Source organism: Anser anser, assembly GCF_964211835.1.
Source record: "Anser anser genome assembly, chromosome: 1".
NCBI classification, from domain to species: domain Eukaryota; kingdom Metazoa; phylum Chordata; class Aves; order Anseriformes; family Anatidae; genus Anser; species Anser anser.
The window spans coordinates 191,797,278-191,821,887 of record NC_139720.1 but is presented as its reverse complement, the minus strand read 5'-3'; the positions used below and the strand labels follow the sequence as shown (position 1 = coordinate 191,821,887).

The following is a 24,610-nucleotide window of genomic DNA, read 5'->3' as shown; positions in this document are numbered from 1 at the left end:
ACAGATTCATACCCATGCAAACTTAGACTACTCCATTCTGCTGTTTCTTCTTTAATAAGCAGAACGTTTTCCTTCACTAACAAATGCATCTTTATTGTTAAATTCTTTCAAAATTCTCTGGTTTTTAGCCAGTAAAAGCAAAAAAAAAAAAAAAAAAAAAAAAAAAAAAGTTGAACCCTTTGATCTAGAAACTTTCAAAAGCCTTGTTTATATTTCTATTTTCAATATCATTTTCTTTGGGACTCTATGTTTCAATTTTAAAGAGGCAAAAGCAAATCAAATATAAAACTTACTTAATTTGATGTCATCTGAACTGTTGTTTTGCAAATGAAATGATAGTTTCAAGCAGTGGTAGAAGCACAGTTTCCCCTGAGTTTCAGTTTGGCTAGAGAACCAAAAAGTGAGTTCCTTATAGAGTTCAACCCATAAGGATTTCATTTTTCCTGAAGAAAACGCAAAACTCTCTAATATTTAACACCCCTTTTCCTGAAACAAATTATGAACCATGAATTTAAAATGTGAACTTTAGAATCAGCTATATATGTTAAGAGATTTGTTTTGTCTGGATTTATTTGTTGCTATACTGCAAATAACTCAACTTCTGAACAGATGAGACCTTTCATGAAATAGATGTGAAACTGAAAGCATTCTTTTTGAGGAAACATTCCAGTCAATGTGATGCAAAACATTTTAAACCAGAAATTGTGTTCCTATAAAAGCCAAGAAACTCGGAATTAAAGATTTCGTGATAGCCTGAAATTCATTCCTTATGTGAACATGCATCACAATAAGAGCTTTCATAATGTAATCACAAAACATTAGACAGTGTGACAAATCAGTTTGTAAATGATCTAGTAGATGAAATTCCTTTTTTTTTTCTAAATGGCATATTTCACATATATATTGAATCCTGCCTGAATTGTACTGAATCAAGTATTAGTGACAGAGAAGGATCTGTAATTGAGAACCCCAAATTCTGAAACTTTAATTTATTAAAAATACTAAGCAGATCTAAGAAGCCCACCAGCTTGCTTCCTGCAGAGTCCTAGCCAGCTTTCAGGTGGTCAGAACTTTCTGTTACTTTGTCCTGATTCTCAAACAAGGACAGCACTTATCGGGAAAGCATCTTCCCACCAAGGGCTGGTGTTTTAGAAGTATATTAAAGTTTTATATTTCAGCACTTGGCATGGCTACTGGAAACAACAGATTTCCATAAATTTTCCTCACATTTATAATTTATAAACATACCTTAAAAAAAGTATTATTTCCAAAGACTGCAGCTTTATCCCATTCCACAAATAGGCTGATTCTTTTCTAGCAGGATATTTGAACAATACTTTACTGTGGCTAAAACTTTAAATAGCACCAGTGGAAGGGAACCCATACTATTAATGCAAAGAAGATAAATTATGATCTCTGCATTTTATCAACAGAGAGGTTAGCACTGGAAATAATTATCTACAGGAATTTAATAGTTTTGTATTGGGATGGGTATGACCAAGTGTAGGCTGAGTTAATCATGTTTTATTATGATTTTATTTAATTAGAGGTAGTAAAATTTACGGTACAAAGAGTTTTTATCCTAAAACTGACAGATTATATTCTCAGTATCAAACTAAATTCTTCAACTACAGTTAATAAACTAAGTCTAATCAAAAGATCATAACAAATATGATTGTGTGTTTGGGGGCCTAAGTTACAAAGCCCTGTTAAGCATGGCAGAACCTGACTAATCAGCTTTGGAGAGTCTAATGAATTTATTTTAAAGTAAATTCCTACAAGGTAGATAGGTGCAAAATATCTTTCTCTTGTAAAAGTACATCAAGAAGCTGCAAGCACCATGAAGAAATCGAGGCTGCAGCTGCCAATTTCTGATGAAATTATAAAATCATCACATCCTACTATGTTTAACAGTAAATTTTTAAAATGAAAAACACTCCCTTCCACACTTAAAGATCATATCACTGTCAATTTTTAGGTCTATAAATACACACAAATGCACTCTTCCTCCTCTACCCTGTTGAGGTGACAGGGACTCCAGTACCACCTCCTGTCCAGAGAGAGGACAGAAAGAGAGGACATCTGCTCATCTATCCATCAGATTCCTTCCACTGTCTCCCAGTCCAGATCTGCTATGAGCCGCCCAGCCTCACATCCTGAATGGACTTCTCCAGAGTAATTTTAATTTATCATCCTCTACAACCCTTCTTTCCCTCACTTCTGCTGTTTTGCCCCCACTTCTGGCCATCTTCTTCACCAAAAATTTCTCCATTCCAGACTAGCTCCTCATCCTTCTCTCTCCCTTTGAGTACATTCCCACAGCACACCTCCACGGCCTCTGCTTACTTGTCCTTGGCCCAGCCCTTACTCCCCACATCCCTTCTCTCCCCAGTCTCTGTATTCTGTTAACCCTCTCCCCAGGCTTCCTTTTGCCCCAGTCACACTCTCCTACAACCGTGCTACGGCTTACTTTTACCTACAGAAATACCCAACCAGTCACTTAAGCATCTAGGCAGGCAGGCAGGCTTGGGTATTTTAAGAGAAAGGGGACAGTTGCCTCTTACTAGACACATTATTATAATAAGGGCAGCAGAAGCCAGCATTCACAGTCTCTGGAAGTACTCTGATAGTCTGCACAACAGAAAAATTGAGACATTTTAATAGGGGTGCAGAATGGCCCAGAGCAATTCAAACCTTAAATGCGTGAAAGCGTAAGAAAGTGTAAGATATATGAGCCCATCTCCATATCAGATTCATGAAATCATCTGCTACCAGATACCAAAGGGCAGAGGAACAGGAGTCCAGTCATTCAGATGCTCCACAGAGTCCAGAGCTCCAGGTTATCAAAATAAATCTCTTTAACTGAGAAAGGATTACACTGACTTGACATGATTCAGTGTTGTTCTTCAGTTGTTCTTGCTGGAATGCTGGCATAAAATGGAAGCTTGCCAACATGAAGATGGATGACAGCAGGAGTTATGGTGGGCAGTAGGCCACATCCAAAGTAGACTCCAACACAGCACAGGAAATTGATTCAGATGATGAGCAAGAAGGCCCAGCAGAAGTTAGGAAACTTTGCACTGGTGCTCTTTTCAAAGCAGGTTCCAAGTTTCACATCTCCATGGAGGCATCTCATGCATTTAACAAGATGCATACATTTTTAATCAGAACATGATCCATGGAAATATTTTGAGAAACAGAAACCTTTGTACTTCTCCATGTTTGGAGACTGGCAAGAGGAGGCCTTTCAAAAAAAAAAAAAAAAAGACAATACTCGTGACCCACATTTGAAAGTTTCTTTGGAAAATGGTGTGGACAAGAAACTTAGAAAACTGATAACCAGTGTCATCCTTACCAATGAACAGTCCATTGGGTGCTGTCGCTGGAGTTTCTCCTAGTCATTGCGCAAAACGAGCCACTGAACAACACACATAGATATGTCTTAGATCTACTGCTACTAAAATGACACCCAAGCATCAGCACACAGGAATCAATTAGATCATTACAGGAAGAATTGAAGATGTGAAAGATGTAGTAAGATAAAGTTCCCCAAAACAAAAAGATAGTCTCATAAATTCTGCATTTCTAGATAATTTGTGATCAAGTTGGTTGCAAAAATATCTGGCAGATTTCAAGGGCAACTTGGATGTGATGCCATCTCTGTCCCAAGAAACAATGGGCTGTGCTCAGATCAGAGAGGCTTAAGCAAGCCCTTCTTATAAAGGTAAGAAAAACATATTCACAGGAAACAGAATGAGATTATGTTTAGACAGTATTTTTGATAACTCATTCAATTGAACCTATGAATAAGCATCTGGAGGAAATGGGAAGCAGAAACAGTTGCATGAGGTACTATGAGGACAGGAAGTCTGCTCACAAGGAGCACGTTGCATTGGTTCACCACTGCCGAGCATTAGGGTGAAGGAGCAGATAATGCAGACACTATAGTTCCCAGAGAAGCTGTGGATGCCCCATCCCTGGAGGTGTTCAAGGCCAGGTTGAAAGGGTCTCTGAGTAACCTGGTCTGGTGGGAGGTGTCCCTGTCCGTGGCAGGGGGGTTGGAATTAGATGATCTTTTAAGGTCTCTTCCAACCCAAACCATTCTATGATTCTATGATAATTAAAACAGCACGATTTGAAAACCTCTTTTGGACTCTTCACAGACTGTTGATATTGCCATCTGAAAAATGCACATGGATCCTACTGTCAACATTAGTAGAAGTTTGCATTTTGGCAATGTAGTCAGAAATTTGGCGGAAAATATAAAGCTTGTGCTACTGTTCTCTTAAGAGATCATATAAAAGCAACAAATATATAAACTATGTAGAGAATTTTTAGGGGCCTTCCACAGAAAATAAATACTGTCCTTTAATTACAGGGAACAATTTCACAAAGTAGAAACGTTCAGTGAATTTGCTGAGAAGCAAAATATTTTCAGAGTGCTTTAAAAGTGCACCAGTACTCCTAAAGCCAATTATGTGGACCCATCACTTCCTACTATCTGCTAAATAAAAGGACCAGAAACAGGCCTGCTTCAGAAAGTACCCAAATCTTGACCTTTAGGAACACAAAAACCTCAGGCTGTGGATATGCAGAAATTAGCAGTTACACTAGGTTACAGCACTAGATTGGCAGAACATTTGTTCCATTGATCCTTGTTCTTGTTCATGGCTTTGTGATGATTCTTAGGCTGAAGTCTTTTGTTCTGGTAAATAGCTTCAGGAGAAGAGAAGGGATACAACAAAGGCATTTAGCTTTTGAAGGGGCCTTTTCATTAGGTTATTTCTGTAAACAAAGAGAAGACAATGATACTGCTGGTATTCACTGGAATGTGTGCTACTTTCTTCTTTCCATATTCCTATTGTTTCAATTTCACTTGGCTTTACAAAACGTGGCACCGAGAAGAAAATAAACCTGTGACCAATATAATTTACGTAAAACAGGATTATCCAAACTAATTGGATCCATATTTTTTTTTCTCCCAAAAGGAGCAGGAAAAAAATGTTATTATTGTTCTGATGTTTTTTAATTAGTGTCTGAGAAGTGTAGTGCTGGGAATACGATGCTTCAGAAACCTGTGACTCATCAGCTCTTCTTTGAAAAGCTAAACATGGGAAGAACTTTACCAAGAATTTATTTATATTGTTAATGTCAGAAACAAATATTTCAGAGGTCCTGACAAAAATCCAAGTTTCACATCTAGCACTCCTAACACATAAAGAGCTAACAGAGGAAGCAAAGGCAAGAGAAAAACAATGGCACAATGGACATTTTTCCGGATATCCCACAGTACTGGCAGCGAAACCACCACGTCGCATTTGTGTCTTCTTGGGACCTCTAGCGATGCATTTGCTAATTGCAGCGTAAGGCTTTGTGAAAGCCCCATTCCCAACAGCCTGACGATTTAGGTTTGCACATATGTTTAGCATTTTGCATGTAAACAACTGCTTCACCTGAACTAGATTAAGGGCGCTTAGAAACTCAGCGGGAGGGTATTTGATTTGAGAGTTTGATGCAGCCTGGTACAAAGTGAAAGGTCATTCACAACCCCTCCATCTGATGAGTTTTCAACTCCCACACAATGACCACGGTCAATCTGATCTGTGCATTTGATTTGTGCCCATCCCCGCTCTGACAGTTTAATGGGCTGAGAAAGCACATTTGGATTAATCATCTGTTTTAAAAGGTCATTTTTAACTTGATTTGAAACAGCTATTTTTATAGCGTGAGGGGAGAGAAAGGTTTATCTACTGTGTTTAATTTCAAGTTTCCTCCACAGTTTCTGGCTTTATTCAAAAACAAATACAGAAATACCAAAACACCTCAAAAATAAAATGTGTGCTTATTTGTAACATTGGAAACAAAATTCCTGCAGAGCATCTGTTCTCAAAAGGCTTCCGCACTGGTTCCTGAGGGGAAATATTCCACTGAGCTTATGATAAGCCATCAGATTTTACAGTCGTATCCATAACAAAAATTAGATTCTTTTTTTTTTTTTCCTTTTAGTGTTGCAGGATTCTGCTGCATCCGTGGGCTGTAGCAATTCCCATCCAAAAGCACCCAAACCATTCTCACTACCATGCTGGTTCAATGGTCTAGTTTACAAATACTGAAAAAAAAAACATATCATATAGCCTGGTGTATTAAGGACAGATGAGATCAGAGCTGCCTTACCTGTATATGTCAGACTGTATTTCTGTGACAGGAGCTGAGCCATCCCCTGTCTGGTGGGAAGCTCACATGTCACAAGTTCATAAAAGTGCATAGGGACCACTGCAGCTCTCTTGAAACAGACCCTAACTCTTGTTAAAGGAAATCTCTGTTTCAGGAGTTCATAAAACATAATATTAGATTGTTCTAAAGCAAGTGATAATCATTAAGCTCTCAAAGTGCTTTCACAAAGAATATGAGCATGTCTGGTGGTAAAATGTCTTCTTACCAGACGTCAGGTAAACTGTCCCTTGCTCTTTGCTAATGTTCTCTACATTTTCCTACACAGTGTGCGCTGCACTAAATAGATGCCAGCTAGTTCTAAAAATCATAGAGGAAAAAAAAGTACTGAAGTCTTCCTTATGAAGATAAAACTCTGCTTCTATTAAAGTCATAAGGAGTTGCTACTGATTTTAATAGTTCTAGGGCTCCAATAATCAAATCTGCTAAGTTGATTTTATGTAAGTTCAAAATCTATTTTTCAAGTACTCAAATTAAAAATAAACTGCTAGGAAAGTGTTTTACCATGAGCTCACATACAGAGCTCATGGTAAAACATGGGTATAGAGATTATGAAGAAGCTCAGTAATAGAAAAAATAGTTCAAATAACAAAGGGAATTTCCTAAAAACAAAGGCAGTTAGACCACAGGATAGTTTCTTAAAACACATACATATATCTTCCTGACACTGAACCCATTTAAAATTACTTTCAGATCAATATCCCACTCCACCAAAAACAAGATCTTTCTGGTCTCTTAACTAATGAATATAATGGTGGCTTGGATAGCAAGAGTGAAACTTGATGAAGCAGTCTGACTTTCACAAGAGCTCTCTTTGTGATCTAGCTGGGCTCTGCTAACGGGAACACGAGCACCAGCCTTGCGAGCCCTTGAACTTCCAGTCCCAAGTGAAATAAATCTTGATTGCTGGAAACTAAATACATTCAGGTATCAGACAATCAGGCCAGTAGCTTGTTCAGATCAAGTCTCAGTTTAGCTTGGGCAATTTCTTTCCCAGCACATCAAAAAATATAGAATACATGAAAAAGAGTCTTCTAAAGCCTTTTATTGCTAAATCACTTCTGTTGAAACTGAACTGGAATTACTGATTTATAAATCCTTTGGGGCTGAAATTCTTTACATCCATGTAGATAACATCTAACAGAATGTGGCTCCTTTATGAACATATTTTTTTGGATGTGAAACAAAGGTAAAACTAACTATTAAAGCAGACCTCTATTCACAGATATGTCAGAAAGCACCCTATGCTGTCAAGGTCAGCATTTTGCCCCAGACATTGTATTCCCCTGCTGTTAGTGCTGCTGTGGTTCATCAGAATTCAGTCTGCAGTTCTGAAGCACGAAGGAGGTGTAGTGGTGTATCCATTTGTAAATTTGATCCAAAGTCAAAGAACAGTCCAGTAGCTGTAGGAATTTGGATGTGGTAAGCTCAGTACACTTTTTGGAACTGATGTTTTAATATGTATTTATCTGTGATCTGAGAATGGAAAAGCTGACAAGATATTGTGAGAGCTATCAGCTATGTGGGCATCGAACCAATACTGGACATCAGGTAATATCTGGGTAACTTGTAAATTCTTGCTCCAGCTTTGTTTTCTCTCTCTCTCAGTCAAATAAATAAATAAATAAAAAGCACAGTACTTTGCAGATGCACCTTGCTAATACAATTATTTGGATAAATATCTATCTTTCTGGTTGAATGAGAAAACTGAGTCTCATTTCCAAACTTTTGGAAATCCACATTAATAACAATCACGTGTTGAGCAGTATATATCTGATCAACAGACAACTTGAAGACTTTTTTGTGCTTGTAATAACTTTGCGTGTCTTGGTTCTACACCTGATGAAGAGCCTGTTAGGCCCTCCAATAATTTGTAATTTGCAGTTAACAACATCTGCATCATTTTTAGCTGCAGGAATTTTATCACTTTTTTAATTTTTATTTTTTAGGATGAGTCTTCATATGTCTGGGTACATTTTAAAGTGAATTTCTTCAGTAATGTTTGAAATGACTACTTTCTGTTTACAGCATTAAAATGTACAAGAAAAGAACTACTGGGAAATCCTAATGCAAACATTGGAAAAGGTCGGGCTTTCACAGCAAATTTCCATAATTCATTATAGATTCACTACACACTGACAGTCTGCAGTAAATTGTCCTGCTGACAAAACTGGAAAGCACAGTGAATGGAACAAATTGAACTGCTCACAACACAAGGACAGCAATGAGATTGCTAAATGGTACAAAATTAATTCCTCAGAAGAGGTCAGGCTGCAATCTTGGATTCCAGGTTTTCAGCTGAAAGAAGGCAATTACAATTCCCCAAGTGATTCAGGTCATGTTGCTTGAGTTATACATGATGCTTTATGTCTAAATTAAATTTCTTCTAAATTACGGATTCAATAGGTTATGAATGGACCCCCCCCCCCCATTTAAAGCAAGAGTTATCCTGCAATGTAGGCAGTGCAACTGAGAGGAGGTAGCAGTGGCAGCTTTCAGAAGCTGCTGAATACTTTTCTGTACCCTGGCTAAAGCCAGGCCTTCGTCCTGTTGCTTTAATGATTTTACTCATTTTTTTTCTTTATTTCAGTGTGATTCTCTCTTGCTGGTGAGCTTTGGGTGTAGAACCGGGCAGAATCTCAAATTCTGGAGATCATTTACTAAACCTCCATCTTTTTCAGACTGGCTAAACATCAGCACAAACAAGAACATTAGTCACCCTCATGACTAATGCTCATAAAAAATATTTTTAAGCTCAGAAACACAGCAGCTTGTATAATCCATCAGTTTAGACAACAAGTTATGTAGTTACTGGACTAATGAAGTGTGCATTGCTCACAGACAGAAATGTTATTCCCCTCCTGCTTTCTAAACCTGGTATTTGACAGTATCTTGCCTGGAATCTGGGAATGCTTCCCACCTCTTGCATCAAGGTCCATTCTCTGCCTGGGTCCTGGCTGCTTGTTGGGATAAGCCTCAGATGTATACCATCCCCTCTCTAGGCCTTAATCCATCACACTACTTCCACTGGAAAAACACGAGTAGCTGAGGCTAGGTGGGATCCACTGCCCAGTCCAACGTGCCTCCCTGTAGAGATGGCCGAGGGACCAGGACTTCTGGGACAGCTGTAGAGTACACCAGGCCCATGGTTTGGAAATGGTAACAACTCTGTCCAGTAAGAGAAGGCTAAGCACACACACAAGTAACATGGGCCTTCCTCCAGCAGAGACAATATCGTTTAATTCTAACACAGAAACTTGGTCCTTATGGATCTGCCTTAATGAGAGCTTTCAGTCATTAAAGTCTGCAATCAGTGACTGTTGCAGAGACGTTCTGCTGAAAAATGCTGAGAGAAAACTGTGAAGAACTTTTACATGTTGTCCAAAAATCAGTAGGTATTTCAAGGACTCAGCAACTGAAGGGAATGATGCATGAGTTTCAGTGTAGTTAATGTTCTCCGTAATTCAGGGACAAACCCAGGTCCAAATCCCTTTGAGGTAATGGGCACTGAACCCACTGAGTGCTTTAGTTTCCTCAAAGTACAGAGATTCGTTGAGTTGAGGAGTCATCAGTTAATGGTTACAATAGTGTACAATAACAGTGTGATCCCAGAATAGCTAACCTGAGTTTGTAGAAGGCTGGCAACTCTTGCAAACAGCTGAGCCTGTCATTGGTTTCGATCATACTGATATAGATCAAAATGAGAGGTTTTAAAAGTGAAAATAAACAAACAAATAGAAAAAAAAAACACAGCTGGCTTAATGTTGAACCAAAGAAAGTGAAAGAGGGTAGATTTACATTGGATATAAGGAAGAATTTTTTCATAATAAGGGTGGTGAGGCACAAGAGCAGGCTGCCCAGAGAAGCTGTGGATGCCCCATCCCTGGAGGTGTTCAAGGCCAGGCTGGATGGGGCTTTGGGCAACCTGGTCTGGTGGGAGGTGTCCCTGCCCATGGCAGGGGGTTGGAACTGGGTGGGCTTTAAGGTTCCTTCCAACCCAAACCATTCTGTGATTCCATGAAAGAATTAAACCTCATTTACTCTTCAGTGAAGGAAGGTCTACAGGTTGCACACAGACAAGTTCATGATCTCCCAGACCACGACTTCAGGGTTCTGTGTTTGCAGGAGATGACAGCACTGTCACCAGGCAAAGGAAGTGGCAGCCACAGTGTTAAGTGCTGATGCCACACCTCTGCTTTGAGAGGGAAGTCGTATTTTGGCACCCAAATGAAAGAGGACATTTTCATAACTGATTATTTTTGTAACTTTTGGTCTATGTAAATCTCCTGGCAATGCATTAGGACCTTACAGAGGTTTAAATGATGAAAGCCTCTCAACTTATCTTTGAGCTTACCTGGAGTTACAGTGTTTATCCAGAGCTTGGGTATATTGTTGCCTGAAGGGTGACAAGACAGTCAGAGAACAGATAACAAGAAGTCTGTCAAACCATATGCTCTATACCCTGGGTTTTCTGCACAGCTCACTGTTTGGTTCAATTTACCTAGTGATTTATAAACTTTAAATGGAAGACTTCAGCTCATTCTAGTCCCGTCTTCCAAACACTGCATTTTCATTTAGCCAGGCCGTGCTGTGTAATCCAGAGCTTGGGGCAAGGGTACAGCAAGCCAAGCCTGGGGATGGCCAGCTGAGAGGGTTTGCTGCAATAGCTAGGTTTTAGGATGTGGATTTGATCACGTCTAAGTTGGAGACAGCTAAGACTGCCTTGATTGAGGAAGGGATGCTTAAAAGCACCAAAAGAAGTAAATGGCATGGTCTTTTCAGAGACTTGCATGCCTATCTGTGACTGCTGGCCCTGATCAGTCAGACCAGTAGGCCCGCTGAAGGCAGCTTTTCTGCTGCGTCCTCTCTGCTCACAGAGGGCCCCAAAGTCAGCAGGAGGGACAAGTTTCCATTTCTGAGTCCAGTTAGCGAGATCTGGGGAACTTCACAAGGTATCTTGTTTTTCCTAACCCTCCAGGATCAGTAACAGCAGGGGAGCCGGTGCAGTCTGACCCGCCATCAGGTGGATTAACTGGCCAGTTTCCTTGTGAAACAGGTGAATGGTGCACTATGGAGTCTCCACAACAGCCAGGAGCCCACCAAGGGAAAGGATTGTTTTTCTCCACTTGTAAATAAAGATTTTTAACTATACTTTTATGTCTGATTCTCAGGGATTTTTTCTGAAAAGCATGGTTAGCTTCAACGTAGCAGTCAAAGACAGTGCTAAACATTCCCTGCTGGTGAGACTGATTGTGCAAAGGCTCACTGGGATTTACAAGTCTGATTAGAAGTCACTGGCCTTATAAGAGACTTTATTAGGATGTACCTCAAGAAATGTTTCTACCACATTTTGTGGCCACATTGCAAGTGATGTAAGTAATGCATTTTCTCGACTGTTCACCCCCAGCACTTGGAGGTCCCTGTTCCTGCTGCAGGGATTGCTCAAATTCTTCTAAAGCTGCATCTAAATTATCATGATTTACTGAATGGTGTATTAAGGTAAATAGACACATATTAATGCTCCAGGTTGTAATGTGGTTCACAAGAGCTCTTATCAAAAGTAAAAAATGAAACTGTCAGCAGGAAGAGTTCTTTCAATGCTAGTTAATGTGATACATCCTTCGCTTCTGCAAAAAAATGGGCTAACTTCAAAAAAGAGCAGGAGCCTGGATACAGCTTAATGTTAAGGTTGTATAAACATCAAACCAGAGTGCTCATATTGCAGGAGCTCTGGGTCTCACTCATCCCTACACCATCTCTGTCTCATTTTTCTCATGCCTTCTGCCATGTCAGAACTGCAGTAAAAAGCACTTTAGGCCAGGCGCCACATTTTTTTATATTTTGTAAAGCACCTAGGATGCTTTTAGCTGCACTAAGACAATGGGCATTGTATACAGAAGAATGAATGATCACTGCTATAGACGGAGATTTCTACACACTGCCCTAAGTTTGCAACTGCTCCTTTTACAACAAAAACAGTGGTAAGAGCTTTGGATATTGTTCAGTAAGGCTTTAAGTGTCTAAGCGAGTTTTAATACCCCTGTACTACCATGATTACCAAAGCATTAAACATCTGCACTGGAACAAAAACTGAATTTCATAGGCAAAATACATAGCTGTACTATCATTTTTTAATGTATTGTCATCAAAATCAGCATTTCATATAAAGCAACTTTGTCCCTTTTGGTCAGAATCCAAAGTTTCAGTTCCACAAGACTGCTCCTAAGCTCCCCGCCACACACACACACCTCTTTATTTTGGTGCTGTGCCATCACCTTTTCCAGTCTCCGTAATGCTTGAATCAACAATTCTTTGTCTTTAATAACAACCTTGCAATTTCTGGGTTTCTAGCTATTCTCTTTAATGGCTATATTCAGTTTTCAGAGGTTTTGTGCTGCCTGTGGAAGGACAGATGCTCCCTGATCTAACATCGAAATATGTAGACAGATTATTCCCAACTGGGCATAAAGCCTGCCAGTACAATGTTGATCCATTGGTGCTCTTGAAAAGATTTTAACCGGCAGTGAGTTTATGCTAAATCAGAGCTTGGCTTCAGATGGCCATGGCATTTCTGATGAAGCACTAGGATCCCCAAAGGCAGGTGGTTAAGTCCACTTATGTCCAGGCCTTTCCCAGAATATTTTAATGCTGAAGAACAGTGACCAAAAGCTCCCAGGCAAAACTTTTGCTCGTCCCTGAATCAGATTGACCATCACCTCTGCCAACACTTAGCACAGCTGTAGGAGGCAAGTGTTGTCCCCCTGGGAGGACTTCAGCCCCTGCCTATGGGTAGGCTGCCAGAATAGCCTGGCATGTTCAATACAACATATATGAACACAATACAACACTGATGTTAATAGGGCTGAAATAACTCACACCAGCTATAGACCTGATGAAGGCACAAAGGTATTGCTAATAACTGCAAGAAAATAAAATGAAAAATAATAAAACTTCAGCTGAAATCCTCAGATACGTGGCGTTATCACTGACTGAGGTATAGCTAGTCCCATTAGCACTCTGCCTTGCTTTCCAGGGCAATGGGAACTGCCCTGCAAGAACAGCAGCACAATATAGTAACTGACTCCCTTCCTTTCTCTTTTTAAAGCTTTAAACGAGAAAGATGTTCTGGCTCTGAAGTAAGGACTGGAGAACGAATATATTTTTATACCCATAAGAAGCTATTGCCTTGAATTAAATGTCATTTCAAAGACATTTCTTCATTGCCAGCAAATAAGCACAGAGACCATTTTCAGAGTCCCGTCAGACAGCAGAAACAACTCCTTAGGATTTTGGTCACCAACCGCTTACTGATGGAGAAATGAGCATAATGACAATGTTTTGCAGAAACTGCCTACAGGACTGAATGGTGTTTGCATGGAGTAGGCAAAGAGCTTCAAAATCTCCAGTAAGGTGATGCCAAAATTTATCCAGTGATGTGCAACAACCAGTCTGCCCAGCTCTAACCAGTACTTTCCTATAAATGAAGAGACATTTCTTCTGGGAATTACAGCACCGTTTAGCAGCTTTCACTTTATCCTGTCTCTCTCTCCTCCCGTCTCTCAGCTTAGCTGCTACAAGGAAAAAGAAGCTGAGAAGTGTCATCACAAGCCATACAAATGTGTAGCATCCAGAACAGAGTAAAAGAAAATGCTAATCAACAGACTATATCAAATATAAAAGAACTAGAGCTGATACAGCTCAGAAGAAAAACAAATAAATGACTAGAAACAGCTTCTAGTCAAAGTACCCATCCTGAACTTTCCATGTCTTTAGTGAAAAGACAAAGGGTCAACATACACAGGCAGATCTGACCCAGAGCAGTTTCGATTTTGTCATGCTGTTCTGAGTGTTGGTCATTTGCTACATTGCAAATAATGGTCCCTTTTTGTCATCGAAAGAACAATAACTGCGACACCAAAATGCTTTTCGTGCCATTCAGTGCAAGTCACTGCAGTGATTTTGTTCTGGCCTCTGCTTAATTCTTCCATCCTGATTGCTGCAGCATTTCCCAGCACATCCAAAACACTTGGATCCGTGGTTCTTCTCCCTTAGTCCCAGTTGCACAACGATTTTGTTTACAGCTTATTTCTTCTCTCTGGATACAAATGACTCCAGCCCTTTCACAGTCTGACAGCCCCAGATGAAGATCACAGAGGATGGAGATGTTTGCTACCATCTGCTGGTGAACTAGTGCTGGGGGCCAAGCCAGCACCACAGACCTGTCTGCTTTTCTACGTTCATTACCTGACCCCTTTTGAGTCACATTTATTTTGGGGTTTGATTGAGGCTAAGAAAATGCTGATATTTTTGTTGGGTGTCAAGAAGCCAGAAAAGCTGGGCATGCTATATTGTAAGCAAATAAACAGGGAGAAACAGATATTAGTCCTTCACAGAAGAATAAATCTCTGGTAGCAAGATCTTTGAGGAGGCATGCGGGAGCTGCGGAACTCCCAGAAGTGTAATGACAGGCAGAAAACCTTGGTCTGCCATCACAGCTTGAGGTACCAAAGCTCTACCATTGCTAGAAATAACAATGTCATCGCCTCAGAGAGTACTTGCTTCTATGGCAGTAGCTCCCAAATGATGCATCATAATCCCGAGTGGGGTTACGGCAGTGTGCAGCGTATTTCGGGGTTGCTGAGACAAGCAACGGGGTCCTATACTATTGCTGAACTGTTAGTGTTGTGAAAAGTGAAGGGAATTGGTCAATCTCTTCTTTGGCTGCATCACAAAGTGACAAAAACAACTAATAAATACATGAAATGGAGTGCATCTGTACCCAAGAGCAGGGACAGAAAATAAACACATCCCTTGTGCTTGTCTGTTCATAGAAGCTGATGTAACAATATGGCTGGTGTGTATATTGGAGAGGTCTTTAAAAGCCAAGTAGAAAAAGCATTTCAAGACAGCCATAGCTGTTTCTGGATGCTTATCAAGGAACTTTTACTTGGAAGTGCTTAGCAACTCTGTATTTATCTGAAATGAAGTTCAATGAGAAATGCACTGTTCTGCAAGCTGAAAACAACATCCAAGTTAAAGAACAAAGTGAAATTCTTCCCCGCAGGTGCTGAGCATCCCCAGCTTCACCATCTCCCCAGCTTCAATGGGATCTGGGGGGCGAAGCAGCTCCCTGGGGTAATTGAACACCTTCCTAGATTAATCCCTATAGTAATCCATTGCAGCATGTACCACAGTCACGCTGCCCTCCTCCTGCACTCAGTTCTCTGCAGGTGAACTAGAGACAGGGACTGAATGAGCATCGCAGACCTGTCTGCTTTTCTGCATTTATTACCTGACCCCTTTTGAGTCACATTCATTTAAGGGCTTGGTACGAGGCTAGGAAAACGATGATATCTGCTGTGTGGCAAGATGACATTTGTCATCACCACACTGTCCTGCTGCTCATGGTCTGCTCCTTTGCTAGGGTGCACTAAATCCATGCATTTAGATTGTGAGCTTTTCTGCTGAGGCCGTTTTTCTGTTTGCACTGCATTTATCTCCATGGCTTTTGACATCGGGGGTTACTCAGGCACCACCACAACAAAGCAATAACAAACTGCACTTACTCTCGCAGCACAAGGCAGAGCGAAGCTCTGTGTAAGCCCAGCTGAGGCTTTTGAAACAGCAGCGGGGAAGGCTGCTGCGTGCTGCTGCCTGCTTCCCACGCCTCGCCTCCCCTCCTGCCCTCCCCGGCCGTTTGCAGGCAGGGGCTCTGTACTCAGAGGGAAAACACGGGCCCCCGGATTTTTCTGGTTTTCTTATCACAGATACCGCTCGGTTTGTAGGACTCGAGCGTTGTTCTCACATCCCTAGGGAGGAATTTACATCGCCGTTTCTCAGCAGCCGTTCCGATGACGAGTCCCTGCCCCAACGGCTGCAACTGGCAGGGAGGGCAATCCATTGTGCAGCCTTCGAAATTTGGCATCAAGCTTCTGCTGGCTCCCAACCGCCTGCAAAGCAGCCCCAGCTCATTCATATATCCATGTCAGGCAGACAAAGCGCAGGGCTGAATTGGCAAGAAACCCCGAGGTAGGCTGATCCCCATCGAGTGAACTTCCTGGCCTTGAATAGAAAAGCACAGAGCAGCAGTTTTTGGTGCTTCCCCCCTACACAGTTCAGGCAGGATCCAACAAAACAGACCCATCAACAGTGAGAGGAAATCAATGGGATTCACGTGCAGCTAATCCTCAGCGAGTGAGCACATTCTGTAACTAAAGCTGGTTGTACCCTGTGAGTTTGAATTGCACTCATCTAAGCAGCACGTTGTCTATTCCCTGGTTAGGAAATAAGTGGTAGGAGTTTGTTGGTGGATCAATAGCTGCATGATCTTGTTCTCTCTTCCTAAAGCCAGATATATGTCACAAAGAGGTGCAATTCTAGACTCCCCTAATGCTAGCAGCAAAGGATGGAAAGTGCAGCAGTGATTCACACGAGCACTACCTGAAAAGGCCTTTGAAGAGGGACTCTGGCCAAGCTGATAGCAGCCACGGCCTGATTTGTGTCACCCAGACGTAGCACACAGTGCTCAGCCCCCTGCTCTCCCTATCAGCTCTGCGCCTGTTGACAGATCGAGAAGCACCAGCAGCCTGCGCTCCGAGGAGCTGGCAAACGAGCAGAGGCAGACTGACACGGAGACGTGAGAAAGAGCAGCCCCATCCCCTCCTCCAGGCTTCAGAACAAAGATGCTTGCGGTTTATTATAAAGATGCTTCTTCCTTTGGTTTTCAAGCACTGGTGCCTACTTGAAAAGGCACGTTCAACTCCGAGCCCTTTGCACTTGTCAGCACCCTTTTCAGCTGTCACCTCCTTCTAAGTCTTCCTGTACTCACGCCCTCCCCCACTTCTAATTAAACTAGTTTTTACAAAACAATATTTTGACAAAAGCAATGAGCTTTATGCACTACAGACCATGAAATGCCTGGAGCAGGAGTCTTGTCTTTCTCCCACAGTTTCTGAAATATCATAAAAATGATTATTATACATATAATTAGAGTAGGCTTCAGCCTTACTATTTTTTTCAACAATATTTCTAACTAGAAATTAATTTCTGATAGAAATAAAAAGTGCATAGCGTGGGGCAGAAAGATAGTAATTTGGGACAAAACTTGCACCATTCTTCCTGTCCATGTCTCTGTCCTCCCTCCTCCAGCAGTGATGTGACCTCTTTCGGCTTCAAAGGATTTAAATTAACTTGCAGTACCAATGCTGTTCTAGCTGATATAAGGACATAAGCAAACAGGGTTGTAGGGAAACAGTGTCTTTCATCAGCCTCCCACTGTGAAAATAGAAGGCTTGTGTGCCTGAATCCTTGTCGGATTTTTCCAACTGTAAGAGTTGGTCAATAAAAATATTACCTCCCTCCACAAAGACTTTTTAAAATTAACTTTAAATTTATTGGATTTTGTGTGTGTGTGTGTGTGTGCATTTTGTTGTTGTTGATTGATTGTTTTTGCTTGTAAGCTTTACTCCAGAGCCATCTCTTCTGTTGGCTTGGCATCCCATTTTGGAATATATTCCATATAATTGTGCCTACTTTTTAACATATTTTTACTTCCAGGTAGGTACATCACAGCATGGTAAGATCCAGTCTCCTTTTCCATTGCAATTCCTTCCCCTACATGCTTTGTAGCCTAAAGGCAGAGTTACAAGTCCTCACAACTCTGATATGAAGGCAGAAAAATCTAATATACCATTAGCAAATGTAGGTAAGGCCACTGTATTTTTTTGAAATTAACCTTTCATTACCATTTAGTGAACGCTCACTTTGGGAAGATAAGATTTCCTAATAAGTAGGGAATCTGAAGTAATACCACTGTAAACTCCCACACAGAAAGAAAACATCCAATATAATTTATTTCATGTGAATTTTACTCCAAACACTCTTTGCCCCAGCAGCTGATTTTTATTTAGGATTTATTCTACAAATGGTACAGATCTGGGCTGGGGCCACACCGTACCAGGCACTTTAAAGGACTTGCAGTAACACCTTCTGGGCAGTGTCTACCTCACAAGCCAAGAGAAAAGACAGGTCACAGACTGAGAAAGGGATACAGCAGAGATATATGACAACTACTTATGCAGCACAATGAATCATGCAGAGCTGAAGGAAGAGCAGCTACCCTGCTCTGTCACACTATCTAGTTACTCACAACTGGCACACATCTTAAATACATAATAACAGATGGAGGTGAGGTTCCTACAGTCGCTGCTCTGTAAGCAATTGACTCTAAAACGAAGTTTTTAAAGCAGCACTTCAGAAGATAGTGAGTGGGTGTATTATCACACTGCACTACAGTCACTCACTGATAAAGAAAGGAAAGGCAACGATGTTAGTCCCATCTCATCCTGACAATGCTGGTCTCTTCAAGATGAGATTGGAACATGTGTCTCAAAGAAATGAAGATCTGATCTGAATCTCTGAATGGAAGAAACAGCTGACCTGCAAAGCAGCTCTGGCTGCTGCCAAATTTTATTACAATCACATGCCAGGTAAATTGTGTGTCTAGTTTTTTGTTTGTTTGCTTGCTTGCTTCAAGTCATTTATTATAGGGTTGCAAATTTTTTCTAAGTTATTGTATCTTGATGAAGTTGACAAATCCTCGTAATCCCTATGGTATCTAGGAAGCTTGAAATATTTCCCCAAAACGCTGCCCCGTCCTTACAGAAATTAATGGCTTGTGTTTATATACCTCTCAGCATTTGCTGTCGATATAAATACAGTAGCATTTCCAGACTAGAATGAGCAAAGTGGCTGTGCATTTGGCTATTTTAAAGTCAAACAATAGCAGCTTTAAAAAGCAACTAGTAATCTCTTCTCTAAAACCAGATCCATTTAGTCTGTCTAGTTCCAACCAGTGGTGCATACGCCATTTTGCAGTGCAGTTCCCCTAAAAGGTTATTACCCCCCTTAAAATTTTGTAAACATGTCTTACAGTTGGGAAAACACTTACTTAAAATACTAATTTCCTGTGCCACCAGCTTCTTTACATGATGCATATCTGAGCTTACCTTCCATGTGACGGAGGGGCAGGCTGCCAAGGTGAAGGTAACTTTCTCTGTCACCACATTGAAGGTGACCCGAAACATGGTTTGTATTCCAGTAGCCTCGGACCCAGGGCAGAAATCTTCAGCGATGGCCACACTGCTCACTTGTGTCCATGCTGCCAGTCTCCTGTCACGCTGCGCTATACGTTCAGCAAACCCATAATGTTATGATCAAAGCTGAAGCCTGAAACAGCTGTAAGGGTCCAGCTTTTCCCAGCAGCCTTGCTCCTGTGTGTCAGGACTAATCAGATTAGCTGGTCTTACTTGTCTGAGTTGGGACTAACAGGTTAGCAGAACAGTTTGGGTGGGGGAAGGGAGCAGAAAATAAATCAAATTAGGGCATTTAGTAAGCAGCTGAGATTTCCTTCCTGCTTGCCTTTGTCTCTTTACAAGGCTCACACAGAGCCAGGACAATGCACCACAAAAATGCAGCTTTGTTTTAGAGCAGCTCTTTGTATAGGAGAATTTCCCTAACTTTGCCTTGATTTGATTCATTTTTGGTTGCCAGTGATCACCAAGAGGAGAGCTCTCACACAGTGGCCTGGATGTTGTGCAGATAAACAAGCCTCAGACAGAAAAGGCGAGTATTGTGCTTTTTTCGTCCCACACTACCCGAGAAGGCAACACGCGGGCTGTGCCAAGAGATCAGTCACACGACCTGCTCTGCACAGTGCTGGATAACGGTGGTCACAGATGGTCAAATCTGAAGACTAGGGCAAAAGGGTCAGAGGGACAGGACAGGAGAGGAAAATGGACCAAGTCATGAACCTCAACCACTTTGGAGTAACTTTCCATCTCCCTGAGTAAGGCAGATTTACCCTAAAGGGAAGGAAAATTAAAAAGGAGAAAGAAAAAAGGCAAATCAAGTAGTGCAGCAGCCTCCTTCCCACCATTAGCACTGGATGACTAGATGCATGAGCTCTGATGATGACAAGACATGGGAGACACTGCACATGGAAGATGCTTCCCTGGTGAACATAACCAGTGCAGTCAGCTCTGCCTGATACCATCACACAATAGTACTAGCATGCAAACAACAGACTTATTTTGGGAAACATCTCTCACCTGTACTTATCCTTCCAAGAAATACGTCTATAGTTCAAGCTAGTCACCCAATTTCCTCTCTTGCCAATGGAATAAGATAGATCAGGTCAACTGGCCTCTGCAACTGCTTCTTTCTCACCACTTACTGGAGAGAGGAAGCCTATACACTGACATTTCAGAAAGCTGATATGACATGAGATTAATACTTCCCTTGAAAACTTCTATTAAGTCTTCAGACTGAGTTCAAAGATGTGTTTTCTTTCCTCTATTTGCTCTGTGGGTCTGGTCTGTGACTCTAGGCAGATGTTTGCTGTAGAATGAAAAGGCCATCAGAATGTCCTGAATTCTACTAATTAGTAACTGTTCCATGAGTAACACATTTATGGTGTTGGAAAGAGGCCATTCTGAGGACCTTTTATTCTTACAGGTGAATACCGACTCGTATAATTGTACTGACACTGGACAGAATAGACATGCTACAGCTCTCCAGAGGGAATAGTGACTTGACAATCTGACCTCGTAAGAATTCGTTTATTCTAATAATGTAATTTTTGTGGCCCAGAAGAAGCCACAGAGCAAGCAAAAGCTAAGGAATGTCCCAAATTTTTGATGATATCATATGGGTGGATTGCTGTACTTCAGTGCCTGCACTGGCAGAAGTGAAGCCCACAGTGTTTAAAGGGCACAGAAGCCCCATCACAAGGCTATTATTCAAAATCCTAAAATAAATAAATAAATAATCACAAACAAAACCCCCAAAACCCAACATGAGTCAAATGACAAAGGAGAACTTTGTAGGAAGCCCACTGTGAACACTGCCGTACAGATCTGGCATCTCACCTTTAAAGAACAGAATGACGTCTTGTCATGTAAGTCGCAGCTGAATAGGCAGACAAATATTCTGTTTGCTGGGATTAGGTAGTAGGTTTTTTTATTATTATTATTTTCATAAAGAGAAAATAAGATTCAGCTCCGTGTAAATAATACACCAATAGTAACATACTTAAGGATTTCTGAAGAGACTCATGCACAGTAAAATGTGCTTCTTTCCTCTCATCAGCTGACTTCCTTTGGTCTGCTTTCATTTACCTAGCCATGTAGTTTCTCTTAGCACTATTCAAGTACCAGTCGATGAAGTGGAGGCAAAATAACATAAAGTATCTGCTTGCTTTAATTTTATAAAAGCTATGGTTTTTCTTTTCTTTAAAGGGCTGGTTTACTGAGAATCTGAAATAGAAAGTTTCCTTTGTGAGAAAGACAAGCTTGTAAACTGTCTTCCAAGTGCCAGCAATGCCGTTGTTCCTGTGATTTATGGTTGTCACAGGCAGTCAGGCTCAGGTCGAGACAGGTCCTCTGGTAATTTGTGCCACACTGATAGAGAGCTCTGGGGATGAAAAGCTGTATCATGAAGACAAGCGAGTTTTAGGCCGATATGGTCTCAGTGCCCCCTGTGCTACTGAGCACAGAGCGTGGTGCTTGTTCCTATTTTTAATCAACAGTCTCATGACTCGAGAAAATTACAATAACTTGGGTTCAAGGTCATTACAGATGCTTAGATTGCTGTAACTAATTTCCACTTCCAAGAAACAGAGCAGAGGGCATGTTAAACTGTTTTTGGAAAAAAAAAAATGTTTCTGTGAGATGCTGCTACAAACAAAAAATCAAATGCATTTATACTTATATAATGCTTTGTACAAATTACTCCTGGGAGTAGTCCCATTGCATACATAATTAAGAAGGACTCGACTCATAATAAAACAACAAATGTATCTTATTATGGATCTGATAAATTCAGAAAGAAATGTCTTTGAGATTTAACTCATTGCTTATCGCACCTGTTCTTTGTAATCATTTTCCAACTACCTTACATTGGGTCTCAGCCCTACTGATTAAAACTAAGACAGGGACACCTGCAGTTTCCATCTTTGCACAGCAAAGCACCTAGCACAAGATCCTCGTCTCTAACAGGGGCTGGACATTATCACGGTAAGAAAAAATGAGTAAAGAGCTCAACATATGAAACCTCCAAACTCGATATTCAGCCAACACAATATGCCTTTTCCTCCTCTCCATGTTATCTTTTAGCTTCTCCCTTCTCCTTTGTCTCCTCGTGCTCTGTGATATATATCAGCTTTTCATGTCTTGTTACCGTTCATACTGTAAGCTCCTCAGGGCAACGTTTGATTTATTCTATGTACAGCCCCAAACTTATTCCTGAGTACTAGCAAGGTCTCTGGAGCACCAGTGCATTATAAATTAAGAGGTTCAGCATATTAAGACAAGCCTCAACTACTACCTTCAAGTGTTTAGAGAAGTTATTCCTCAGACACGTTTTCTCCTCCTGTTAATCCAAAGACATGCATAATAAATTTGTTTAAAACAAATACTCTTAATATGCTGAATACATTGACTTAGCAAATTGCACAGAAGATCACAACTGGGAGCTTAGTGACAAACACTGCTTTATGGCATACTCAGAAATAGACTCTGCCGATTGTTACTTTCCTTTCCCTAAAACACCTAGAATCACAGAGTCACTAAGGTTGGAAAAGACCTCCAAGATCATCTGGTCCAACCACCACCCTACCACCGATGTCACCCCCTAAACCATGTCCCTAAGCACCACGTCCAACCTTTCCTTGAACACCCCCAGGGACGGTGACGCCACCACCTCCCTGGGCAACCCGTCCCAATGCCTGACTGCTCTTTCTGAGAAGAAATGTCTCCTCATTTCCAACCTGAACCTCCCCTGGCACAACTTGAGGCTATTCCCTCTAGTCCTATCACTAGTTATCTGTGAGAAGAGGCTGACTCCCAGCTCCCCACACCTTCCTTTCAGGTAGCTGTAGAGAGCAATAAGGTCTCCCCTGAGCCTCTTCTATATGTTAGCATGCGCCCTGCTCTTTGATAGCACCCCACACTGTTCTTCCTTCCCAAAGAAACGATCAGATCCAGAAGCATACCCCAACATGACAACAACTGTAGACATAAGTCCCGAGATCTGTCCAAAGAACCAGACTTCCTATCCGTCCTAGCATACATGAAACGTTAACTGAGACAGTTATTTTGTGCTAGTACCTGTTCCTCCCATAGACAAATACGGTTTCACTCTGTGAAATTTATGTAGCATTGCATCTTGCTAGTGTGTTACAGACCAGCAGCATTTCCTCCAGGGCCAACGTTATAAAAGCACAACAAGCTGTGAATGGCAGTGGACGGACTTAACCGAGGTCCTGTCCCTAAGGCTTATTCAAACACACACTAACACAGAATGTGCCACCCACAAGCCACCACCAATACATTTTCAGGCTGCTGTCAGATGAAAGAAAGTGTAAAACGAAGACAGGCAGAAGCAATGCAATCTGCCCTCCGTTGGCATAACATTTTCTGGTCAAAAATGAAGCACAAAGTTCATAGAGAGAAGGCCACTTACGAATCCCAGTACCCCATTTTATGAATCTGATCATGAGACACCTGTACTGGACTAACAACAAATAATTTCACATTTTCATATCAACTCAGAAAACACATAATAACAGTTGTTTGGTGCATTTTAATTGCCAGCAAGCTGTGGTAAGTGGAACTTCAGGTTTCATTTATCCTTGCAGATGCTGCCATTAGCCCTCCCAAGTGTTTTGCAGGTCTTTTAGCCTAACATCTTCCAGCTGACCTAATGGAAAAGGGCAACTTCCACACTCCCTATGCTTTGAAAATACCTAGTTAAGCCTGTCTCAATGAATTATGCATCTCTTTAGATTTGGTTAGTATTCACTAGTATATGTTCAAGGAATGATGCCTGAAATCTCTCCCTGAAGCATCTTAAACCCTGTGAAGTCAGTTTTGCTTACTACAAGACAGCAGACCAGAAAATGATGCAGACTCTAAAAGAGAACTTCCGCTGTGTCTCAGAGCAGGACATTGCAAGGGAGACTGCATGCCTGCTCCATTATCCTACTGCTTGCACTGCTGTACGAGGAATTCCTGCTTTGAAAGAAAGCCTTTCTGAATTCAATAGCTCCTTCTGGTGGTCTGAAAGAAAATGCTTGATTACAGTTGGCTCACGGTAATGCAGCATTAATGCACAATTCATTCAGTAATCATATGTAACACCAACGACTAGAAGTTATGGTGTGAGTAAAATGACCATTAAAGTTATGATTCAATAAATATGTCATGCCAACTATAATTACATTGCTCTCATAAAGGAGACAAGGTTTCTAGAATATCCTCTTTTTCTCCCATTCCACCACAATATTGCTGTGAATTTTCTTTCTTTTTGTAAGTAAGAAAAT

The 24,610-nt window shown here is 41.1% G+C and overlaps 1 protein-coding gene and 1 long non-coding RNA gene across 3 annotated transcripts in view; one reads left to right on the top strand and one right to left on the bottom strand.

The window, feature by feature from the left end:
• SPATA13 (spermatogenesis associated 13) overlaps positions 1 to 24,610 on the bottom strand; it is a 159,041-nt gene that overhangs the window by 130,297 nt on the left and 4,134 nt on the right. The window contains exon 1 of one of the 2 annotated variants that reach the window (XM_083839662.1): positions 19,239 to 19,447. The exons of the other annotated variant lie outside the window; for it this stretch is intronic. Coding sequence (XP_083695788.1) covers positions 19,239 to 19,316 — 78 coding nt within the window. The 5' untranslated portion in view covers positions 19,317 to 19,447. Of the gene's footprint in view, positions 1 to 19,238; positions 19,448 to 24,610 lie in introns of those variants that run through there. 2 annotated transcript variants of the gene reach the window in all.
• LOC310901009 lies at positions 173 to 22,704 on the top strand. Its single transcript, XR_014585523.1, has 2 exons — positions 173 to 18,719; positions 19,783 to 22,704. It is a non-coding gene; the product is annotated as an uncharacterized lncRNA (long non-coding RNA).